Genomic DNA, 12231 nt, shown 5'->3' with positions numbered 1-12231 from the left:
TTTTTTCATTGACTTTGCAAATGTTTTTTTTCCAAACGATTTAAACCTATCCATCATTCCTTCTCCATAAATATGTTCTCTTTTATATTTACCCAATTCAGGGTCAAGTTTCATTTTAAACTCTGATTGTCTCATCATTTTATTTTAATAGTTATATAAAAAGGGTGTTCCAAAATTAACCTCATTCTTATAAAGGGAGGGGGGTGCAGGGGGAACCGTAGGTGCCCCCGCTTACATCGAGTGAAGAAGTAAAGTCATATACCAATCTATACCGTTAAAATTTACTGGTCTTCCAACTGAGTCTGTAACAAATATTCTCATTTCATCAATTTTAAACGCAGAAACGTCACAGTATAAAGGTCTTTTAGGTTCGAAAGTAAATGGAAAAGATCTTGTTAAATTATCAGTTGGTATTACAGCAATGGTATTTGTATTTATTCCATTTACAATACTATTAGTTATTGCTGTTGTGTTAATATTTAACACATCAATAGAATTTGTTATATTTGGTAGTTTTGTTCCATACTCTGTTTTTGTAATAAGTTTTTTTTCAAATCCAATCAAGTCTCCAAATTCTGTTCCTCTCAGATCTAATTGATAATCACCTTCAATTGATATGAGAACTCGATAGGTGGATAGTATAAATGTTATATTAATTGAATAAGTTTTATTTCCACTTGAACCTGATGAGTGAGATTTTTGATCCATATACTGATGAATGTAATCATTGATATCTGAGTATGAATACATTCCATCTGTAAAAGTAATTGTTTGCCAAGTGGATCCATCGTGAGTATATTTAATCTTATTATTTTTATAATCACTTCTAATGTTGTACCAAGAGTAAGTCATTGACAACCGATCAAGAGCAAGTTGATGTTTCTTTTCAGGGTCAAGTTTTAAAGATGGATTAAACTTAATAGTAAAATCACCGGGTCTGCTTGTTCCTCTTTTTTCCCTGTTTATTGAAGAAATATGAATAGCTCGTTCTTCCATTTATCTAATTGTTATATAAGTTTTTAGTAGATCGTTTAATTGTTTTTTTGTAATTACTTTCATTTGGTTTAGAAGATGTGCTATTTGAGAAAACTCATTTATTACACCATTATTACCAGCTAGAATTGATCCACCGAGTAATTCAAGTCTTTTTAGGAGATTATTTGGGTTATTAAAGAGAGTAATTCCATAGCCAGTTTTTATTCTAAAAGAATTAAGCTTATTTAATTGAGTTAAATACGAGCTTAAAGTGTTAAAATCAGAAATTTTTTCTATTGTTTCTTTTCGTGGATTTTGATTTTTTGGTATAGCCATAACATAACCACTTCTAGGATATTGTTCGAAAGTAGCAGTATTTTTTAAGATATTATTAAAATAATCATTATACTTATTACTTACACTCTCAATTACACTAGAAAGATAAGTAATATCCCTATCAAAATAAAAAGAAGGTAACTTATCATAACCAATTTTTTTTAGTATATTAATTGATTGTTGATTATTTAAGTATTCATCAAAATAATCAGGTGTTATATTTACTTTTTTTTCTGGAGTAGGAGGTAAATGTTTTTTAAATTTTTCTTCTTCATCATCACTATCACTAGTAGCACCAAATCTTTCTTGAAATTTTTTTAATAAATCAATCTCACCAGAACTACCTTTATCACCAGAACTACCTTTAGCGCCAGAACTACCTTTAGCGCCAGAACTACCTTCTTCAGCGTCTTCAAATTTTTCATAAATTAAATTTTCTAATCCTTGAGTTATAGCAAGTCTGTTTTTATTAAGCCCTTCTGTAAGAGCAAGTTGATTAGCTTGAAGTTGTTCTAAAGTTTTATTTTGCTGCTCATCAATACTTTTTTTAACACTCTCTTGAGACTCAATAAGAGGTTTAAATGTTTCTGTAAAACCCTCTCTCATATTTTGTTTTTGCCATTTTGTTTCTTTTATAACATTTCTCACTTGTCTAGTCAAAGAGTCAGCCTCAATTTTATTTCTTACAAGTTTTTTGTATTCTTCAATATCCATTTTATATAATAAATATATAACTATTATATAAAATGGAAATACCAAACTATGATAGTGTCGATGACCCGGATAAAAAATATAAACAGTTATTTCCTTACATGCCATCAGATACTTTTAGAATGTTAATATGTGGAAACAGTGGAAGTGGTAAAACTAATTTGCTTTATCATATGTTAATTAAACCACTTTTGTATTATGATGAAATTTATCTTTACGCTCGTAATCTAGAACAGGATAAGTATCAAAAGTTAATTCAAAAAATGAGAGAATTAAGTCATAAAATGGGATATGAAATACTAAATGTAAGTAATGATGAAATAACTCCAGTGACAGAAATGGAATATGAGGATAATCAAAAACTTGTGATATTTGATGATTATGTTTGTGATAAAAATCAAAGAGAACTTATTGATTATTTCATCCAAGGTCGTCATAAGAATTGTTCTGTAATATACCTAAGTCAATCATTTTACAAAACTCCAAAGGATATACGATTAAATTGTTCTCACTACTGTTTGTATGAATTTCCATCATCGAGAGAAGCAAATCGTATATCATCAGAATTAGGAGTTGATAAAGAGACATATCGATCAGCAACAAAAAAACCATTTACATTTTTATACATTGATAAGCCTAAAAAACGTATTGCTAAAAACTTTACTAGTAGTCTAAACTAATAAATAAAATGGGAATATTTAACGAACAAAAAGATAACTCATTTGCTAAAGGAATTCAAGGAGCACCAGGAGTTGGATTTAATCTTACTTCTGATGGTGATTATGATATGATAAATAAAAAAATAAGAAATGTTGGTACACCAACTGCTAATACTGATGCTGCTACAAAGAAGTATGTTGATGATAATTCTAGCGGAGCACCCAAAACATCAAGATTAACAGTTGATTCAAACATTAATATGAAAGATAGATTTCGTATTCTAAACCTTAAACATCCAAATGATGCAGATGAGCCAGCAACAAAACAATATGCAGACAGTAATTTTCTTAACAGAGATGGATCACGAACAATGATTGGCAATTTAAGCATGAATAATAAAAAAATAACTAATGTTGGTAAACCAACAGATAATAATGACGCAGCAAACAAAAAGTATGTGGATGATAAACCCACCTCAACAACAAACCTAACAATTGATTCAAACATTGATATGAAAAATACATACCGAATTAAAAATCTAAGCACACCACTGGATGCAAAAGAACCTCCTACAAAAGAATATGTAGACAATACATTTCTTGATAGAGATGGATCTTACCCAATGAAAGGTAATCTTAACATGGATAATCATAGAATTTTAAACCTACCAACTCCATTAGGTCCCAGTCAACCAACACCATTAGCCTTTACAGATATAAAGTATCTACATGTTGGTGGAACAAATAAAATGTTAAACTCACTTGACATGAATAATCAATTTATAATTGGTCTAAGACCACCTTTTAATGATACAGATGCTGCAACCAAAAAGTATGTTGATGATAAAGGATTTACAACAGGTTATTTAAAAAAAGATGGAACAGATTATATGACTGGAAACTTAGATATGAACAATAAAAAAATTATTAGATTAAGTAATCCAACTCAAGACAATGATGGTGTAAATAAAAGTTATGTTGATAGTCTAATTCATCACACTGCAGTTCAACCAAGTCATTACAATGACCAATTTACTTTTCTTATGTCTAATGCTGCACAATGGACTGATGAAATAGATACTGGAACTAGTTTTGTTATATCAAAAATAGCAGACTTACCTCCTTCAAAAGGTAATTTTCATAACTATAACCACAAAGTAATTTATGTAAAAATAAACAAAAATTCTCAAGGTGGTTATAAGTACAAAATGTCAGTTAACTTTTACAGATTAACCGCTAATGTTGATTACACACTATGTTTGGAAATACTAAACACTGACTATCAACTTTGGCATAAATCTCAAATAAGTGTAGACAAAGGAACTTCAACAGGATTATCAATTGAAAATGTAAGTGTAAAAAAACTCAGTCATAGTTATATAGATGCAACAAATCAATCACAATATATGTATTACCATAGAATAATAGTTAATTTTAAGAAGTTGACAACTGGTAATAGGTTCTTTCTTCATTTTCTTGTTAATATACCACAAGAAGGTACTGATCTATCTGTTTATCCAAGACAGTTTTCAGGAGTTTATTTTGTTACTTATGGTATTGTGGGTAAAGTAAGCAATATCGACCCAGATAAAGTTTATGACTATCACACAGCATTTGATATCAAACCAACAGAAGTTACATACAATGTTGACATAAATGCAAATAATAAAAAAATATTAAACATTGATCTTGATAAAAATAATAATAATAGTGCAGCAACAGTTGGAATGGTAAATGAAATTAATACAGCAACAGTTGGAATTGTAAATAAAAATTTACCTTTTATAAAAAATTATGTATATAGAAAATATTTTGAACATTTTTTTGACTTTAGCGATTCAAACTATTACGTTTTAAATAAAAGTTCAATTGGTGTTGTGTTTAATGCTTTGTCCTCTATTACAGGAAAATCTGCACAAAATATTACATTTCCAAGTAAAACAATGGATAACATAAAAGAAACTGGGTTAAGAATAAATGATTATAAGATATCTTTTAAACCATCAATTAAAAGTACAAGTTACACTTTATGTATTGTTTTTTCTCATTTTAGAAGAAATAATTTTCATATAAAAAAATATGATGTGTCTAATGCAAATTCAAGACAACAACTTTTATTTTTATACTATTTATATATAAATCGTTCACTAAACATAAATATTGGTAATGTAAGAAAAAATATACCAATACCATCTAGTTTTAGTGGAAAAAAAATAGTTTTATGGTTAACAGAAAGTATTAGTGATAATATTACAAAAGTTAATATAAGTAACTATTCCGCAGACTTAGACGCTAATATTGTAAGAACTTCATCTAACCTTGAATTTGAATTTTTATGTAAAGAATCAGTGATAGAAAAATTTATGTACTCTCCAAACTTTTACGACATTGACTCTTCAGTACATCATCATATATTACTACAGGAAAAGATAAACGGAAATTATGTATTATAGACTAAACTAAGATTATATATATAAAATAATAAAAATGAAAGATATTTTTGATTTTAATCACATAGACCCATCTCTATCAAAATCTGATATTAAAACAATAAAAGATTTTTACAGTTACTATCATAAAAAATATTGGTGTTTTAAGAGATCTTATAAAAGTTATAAATTTCTTGATAATTTTTTTACAATTACTGGAATATGTTTGGTATCAATAGGAACTATTACTGGGGGAATTACACTTAATCCTGTTATTCTCGGAGTAATAAATGGTGCTGGTGTTATTATGACTGGAGTTGGAAAAAAACAAAATTATAAGAGGAAAATTGAGATGACAAAAATTGCTTACACCACTTATGAAAAAGTTCTTGTTGAACTTCGAGCTGTACTTAGAGGAGATGAATGGGATAAACAAAAATTCGTAGATAGAATGAAACTAATAGATGATATGATAATTGATCAATCTCCTGAACCGGATAGATTTGAGATTAAATATAATAATATATTTAATATATGTGATTAATAAAAATGATAAAAACAATAGTTCATTACGTTAACTTTTACTACCCCCCTCCTTTCAAAAATACTATTTATTCAGAAGATGAGATAAAATCAGCATTAATATATAGATTTTTATATGAGACTACTTTTAAAAAAAATATCTCATTAGAAAAAATTATCTGTAAGCTAGAAGGTTTACCTATTAATACTGAAAGTAAAATATTACGTAATCATTTAATATTCCATAGAGCTTTTAAATCTTTCTATAAACATTACAAACGTGGGAGAGGATGTGTATACGTATTTGATTCACCATTAAAAAGTGAAGTACTTGGTTATCTAACTGGAATATTATACTGGATTTTTCATAAAGGAATAATATAATAATATAATAAAATGAGTTCTTGTATCATAAAAGAAAAAGATCTTGAAAGACTTGGAAAAAAATTAATGAAAGAATTTTATGATCATATACATGATGATTATCTTTTAACAGAATTTGATGAAGTAAAATTAAAAAGAAAATACTATGATGAAAATCTTACTGAAAAATTTTTATCTTTTTATGAGCATGAAGAAAAAAAAATTAGAAACTTATATTTTGATAATAAAAGATATGAAGATTTAGTTGAAATGAAAACTGAAGATTTATTAAAAAAAATAGAGGGTGAAATTAAGGATGAAACTCTTGATTATAAATTAATATATCAATTTTTAGATCAAATGGATATAAAATTAAAAATAAGTAAAGATATAGATTTTGAAATAGATGAAGATCTTTTTTGTATGAAGAAAGCATTTATTAAGATGTTTGAGATATTTCATTATGATAATTATTATTTAGAAGATTAAATTTTATATTAGTATAATAATATAAAATTATTTTAACATTTCTTTATAAGTTTTCCACCAACTATCATAAGTTTCTAAAGTTTTAGGGCTTATTTTAAGCTCTAAACTCTTATACTTTTCACACCCCATTTCATCCAAAATTTTTTTTATTACATAAGTAATATTTATCATTCTCTTTCTAGAATATTGTTTGTTAATATTTTCCATAATGTAATTATCTATTTTTAATAGTCTGTTGTAAAGTTCATATTTTTGTTCATCAGAAAGATCTATTATTTTAGAAATCTGATTAACCTTTTTATCATAGTAATACTTCCTATGATAAATACTCTTTTTTCTATAATGTACCCTATCATAATCTTTCACATCATAAAATCCTAGTACATGTCCGTTTACTGTTCCACATTCATAACATATTTTTTGACCAAAATCAATAATAAAAGATTCTGTATTTTTACAGTCTAAACATGAAGCTACTGTTGACTTTTTAATCACCTCACTTTCTTTTACCTTATAATTATTTAAAATATTGAGATATTTTTTTATTTCTTCTTCTGTATATGTCATTTATTATTTCTAATTGTTACATCTTAAACCTCAAATTTTTCTCTAATAGCTAGTGTATGTATATTATCATTTAACACATGTCTCTTATCATCTTCATGACTTAGAGCTACTTTATTAACCTCTTTAGAATATATATCATGATTTTCACTTCTTATTATTTTCATCTTTCTCATTTCTTTTTCACCAGAAAATAAACATCTAACATAATCATCAAAGTTTATTGATTTTTTTACAACATTTTTTTTTATTCCTTTACACTTTTTTAATTCTAAAACACCCTCAACTTTATAGCTGTATAGTTTAGGACGTAAACCAACAAAATGAGTTATTTGTTTTCCTGATGATTCATCCTTAAACATACCAATCACTTTTTTGTTAACTCCTGTTAGTATACCAGAAGGATGATCTGATGGATAATCGCTAGTATCAAATTTATTTTTTATATCATAACATATATCTTCGTAAAAATCTTTTGTTTTAATCTGATACATTAGACTATCTGTATCTGTAAACAATAACTCAGCTTTCTTTCCATATTTACTTTTGATGTATTCATAATGAAAATCAAACATTAGAGTTTTTGATAAGTCTAAAATTGCTTGACCAACATATACTGGTTTATTAAAATACACTTCTGTTTTTTTCATATGAATAGCAATAAGATTTCGATCAAATATTGTACATCTATCAAAGTTTGGACGACTTGATAGTTTTAGTGCTTTTTTACGTTCATCAACAAGTACTATATTTTGACGCTTTCTAATATTTTCTATTGTTTTACCAAAAACTGAATTATTCATTAGTTTAAAAAAGTCTTTCTCAAAATTGTTTGCAGCACATTTTCGAAGTTCTGTATTTTTTCTTATATATGGTTCCATCCAAGGAGACTGATAAAATGATATTCCTCTATGTACAGCAGTAATCTTCATTCCCAACTCAAGACATTGTCTAAGAGCTCTGTAATGAATAACATAATTTTTTCTTGGTTTAAAATGACATATTAGTTTTTCAACTCCATTAACCTTCATTAATTCAGGTGCAAGAGGATAATCATTATGAAGATCCCATAAGTCTGGTGGATACTCCAAATCAACTTCAAAAATATATCCCTTCTTACCAGTATTTAACATACTATCATTTGTTTTTTCTAAAATTTTCATTACCTTTTCCACTGTAATATTAGTCATCCAATTAAAATTATGTGTTGGTAAATTTTGAGTCATAGCCCAACCATAAAGATTGTTTGCGTCCAAATATTGTATAAATGATGATTTCTTTTCAGGATCGTAATTTTTCATATATTTATTATTTGCTTCTGCATATCTTTTTGATATATGTGTTATTCCTCCACGAATACCACGCTCAAACATCATTAACATATCATAGTCATGTAATAACTCTAAACGTTGTCCTGTTGTTTTCAGACATGCATCCCAAGCTAATCCAGGAGATGTAAAGTAATGAGCTGGATCTAATTTGTAATGTTTAAGACAAGTTTTCCTAAAGTTTTCAAAAACATCTGCCAAAAGCATTACATCAGATTTTAGGTAAAGATCATGATAGTCTCTTATTGTTTTACACCCAAATGTATTCCAGACTTTAATCGCATGTTGATAATCTTCATCACTTATATCTTCATCATATAGTTTTGAATAAAATCCTTCTTTTGGTGGTAATTGTTTTTCAGATAGTTTTTCAATTGATGAAACATAATCATAAGGATAAACTCCTTTACGAGTTAGTAATGAAGTATTATGCTTAAACGTTTGTTTTGTAATATGAAAATCATCTTGATTTAAATTTGAAACAAGATTGGATAGTGATGTTTGAAGAAACTTAAATGAGTCAACAAATCTGATTTCAAATTTTATTGCTTTAATATCTCCATAAATATCTTTATACTCTCCAACTTTAATAGATTTAGAAAATGAAAGATATTTTTCTTCAGTAGATGGAATACAACTAAGATCACCATCTATTTTAGCAAGTTGTTTAATAAATAGATGTGCATCATAACCCTGAAGATTATGAAATATAACTGGTAGTATTCTCGGTTTTTTACACATAAGATTACATTTGTTATGTGCTGCACCACGATACTTACCTGTAAAATGACAATGATCTCTAACTCTATCTTTACCTAATTCACCACCACAAATATGACAATTAACCGCATTATTAAAATCTTTATTTGATTTTTCACTCATTACTAAAGGTTTTGGGTTAAGATAAAAATCATCATATATCCCTTTCGTCATTTCTGTAAGTTTTTCTACAAATATTTTAGCAATATCTTCATCATCTGATTTTTTTGTATAAATGATTGGTTTAATTCTTTTATTAACAATACCCTTTGCATAAAAACAAAATCCTGATGGTTCGTGTTTTTGATAGTTATAATTGTAAGAATCTTTAGGATCAGGAGAACAGCTATTCATTGGTTTAGTAAAACATTCAAAATCTGCATATACAACAAAAGGAATAGGAAGTTGTTTATCATAGTTAGTAAAATGTAAAGTTGTTTTTGGTTTTGGCATTTTTACAAATGATGTTTTATTACTAGAACAATATTTAATATGTTTTTCTAATAATTCTGGTTTTGTAAAATGACTAAAACATCTCTTACAAATATTAATTGGTTCATTTGTTCTTGAAGTAATTTGACTACGTACAAGACGAGAAAAGTTTTTAATTAGTGAATAATGAAATTTACCATCTTCTTCATACAAAAATAAATCGATGGTTTTTTTACAATCTTTCTTTACCTCTCTCAAAGGATAAATAGTCTCTCCATCATTTGAAAAAACATTTATTCCTGGAAGATCTGGATTAAGTTTTTCAAATTTGTTAATATCTTTTACTTTCATTGGAAATGTAATTCCTTTAGTGTTAAGATCATTTTCATACTTTTTCAAATCTGCAAATCTACAATCATTCTTTTCTCTTGGATGAAGATAACGAAGTACTGACCAAATAAAACATTTATCATCTTTATTTCGAATACTAACAATTGCTTTTTTTCTCATAATCCAATCTGGAAGAGGAATATAAGAAGAACCTCTCATTGGTTTTAATTGAGTTGTATGAATATCTAGTTGTAAAATTTCTTTAAAATACCACCCACTACCATTTTGTTGATAAATAGCTATTTTTTCATTAATCTCTTTATAACTATTTGATAATATATCTTCTTCATCAGTTGAAGTAAAATTATTAAAAGTACTAGATTTAAAATATGCTTTATCCTGAGTATAAAAAAATGAGATAGAATCTTTCGATAATTTTTCTTTCTTTTCCATAAGACAAATTAAAACAAACCTTATTTTAGTATTACGATGATTTCTAATAAATTTTTTAATAATATGATATTTATTTTCAAAAAACTGATAAGGTAAAATACCAGATTTCCCTTTTATAATATATTTTTTAGCAAATTCGTTTAGAGCTGATTTCTCAACTTCAATTCCTTGGTCATATTCTTTTATAGCTCTCTCAAGAGCTTTTCGTAAATAGACCGGAGTATCTTTAGGAATTTTTTTATTTTTTATACATTCCTCAAAATAATCCTCAAATGATTTTATCTTTTTAGAATGAGGTTTTTTATCAACTTTTGGTTTTTTATCAACTTTGGTTTTTTTATCAACTTTGGGTTTTTTATCAACTTTTGGTTTAAATTTTCCTTGTTTAACTTTTTCTCTAAACTCTGTCAATTTTCTATATTTTTCAATCAATCTTCTCTTTTTTTGTGATTCCTTATAATCTTTCCTAATATCTTTTTTTTCTTGTGATACAATCTTTTTTAATTCGTCCAAAGACAAATTCATAAGTTGTTTATCGGTAAAAGATTGATGAGACATAATTTATATAATTATTATTTTATCTTTTTAAACACTAAATCAAATTTATTTTTCTGTTTCAATATCAGTCCAACTATAATACTAAGTACAAAAAAATGGACACCAGTAGTATAAAAATGATGACATATTACTCACTCTCTTTTATTTCTATCTCTTCGAGCAATAAGAGCGACTACTTGAGAACTATCTTATTTCTATCTCTTCGAGCAATAAGAGCGACTACTTGAGAACGAATGAAATGAGTTAGAAATAAAAGAGAGTGAGTGAGTGAATGAGTGAGTGGGATGAGTTAGAAATAAAAGAGAGTGAGTGGGATGGCATCATTTTTATACTACTTATACCTTGTAGCCTATCCTACACGCTAACATTTGTTCTGCAGTCAGGATATAAGCATTACACGTACAATTTCTCCTCATATCAAGGAATGCACGATAATACAGATAATGTTGTAGAGTGCAGCAACAATGAACCCAGTAAGCAAGAAACGTGACGTGTCTTTCGCTTTATCCATTATTTTGAACGCTGCCGGATGAAACACTTGTAATTTGAATTTGCCCGACTGCATCACTTGAAGACCAATCTCCACATCATCCGTGGAAATACCAATTCCTCTCAATTCCTCCACGGTAACCTCCCATAAGGCGTTGAGCGTTGGAAGGTTGTGCACAGTCCTTTGCTTCATGACAATCGGTAGCGATCTACGGTTCACAACCTCATTTTGGCAATACGTTGCAAGGAATGGTACATCAAAAATCAAACCAATTATTGCAGCAGTTAGATTAGCAGCTCCACCCATGCTACACAGAAATCCCACTGCAGCAAACCATAATGGCGCCACACAATAAACAGGTAGCGTTTCATACGGATAGAATGGATTACTTTCGTGGATGAAGATGTTTGTGTATCGATGGACGTTTGTTCGACGAACATCAAACTTGGTGCCATAATTTTTAATTTGCACATTTCTCTCGCGTTGAATCTCTGCTCTTGTGATAGGCATTCTATACTTTTGTAATTGGCAAACCTGCTGGTGATAGAATTTGTAGGGGAAACAAACACAAGACACTGTGGAACGCACAGTGTTGCTGTGTCAACGCAATAGGCTTTTCCCCGAAATAGGCCTTTTGGCTGCGTGATCAACTGGGAGGCAAAAGTTGTTTTTCCTATACAAATCCTTCTAATTTTCGGCGGCCGTTGCTATAGCTACTTTTAAGATATACGGCTGAAAATTTACCGGTTAACTAAATTTAGAAAGGTCTTTCAGTTCGTGCTAACAAAATTGTCCTAAAGTGAGTTGTTTTTTGTGTCTACAGAAAGTTAATC

At 28.1% G+C, this 12231-nt stretch overlaps 1 protein-coding gene across 1 annotated transcript; it reads right to left on the bottom strand.

The window, feature by feature from the left end:
• Nucleotides 1-7074: 7074 nt before the first annotated feature.
• LOC140933085 (uncharacterized) lies at nt 7075-7698 on the bottom strand. The gene has a single exon (XM_073382603.1). It carries the CDS (start codon nt 7696-7698, stop codon nt 7075-7077), a length of 624 nt encoding a protein of 207 aa, XP_073238704.1.
• Between the last annotated feature and the right edge of the window lie 4533 nt (nt 7699-12231).

The sequence above is a fragment of the Porites lutea genome, chromosome 1 (genome assembly GCF_958299795.1).
Source record: "Porites lutea chromosome 1, jaPorLute2.1, whole genome shotgun sequence".
Taxonomy (NCBI): domain Eukaryota; kingdom Metazoa; phylum Cnidaria; class Anthozoa; order Scleractinia; family Poritidae; genus Porites; species Porites lutea.
Note: the sequence above shows the minus strand (reverse complement) of the source record. Positions and strands in the feature narration are given on the sequence as shown.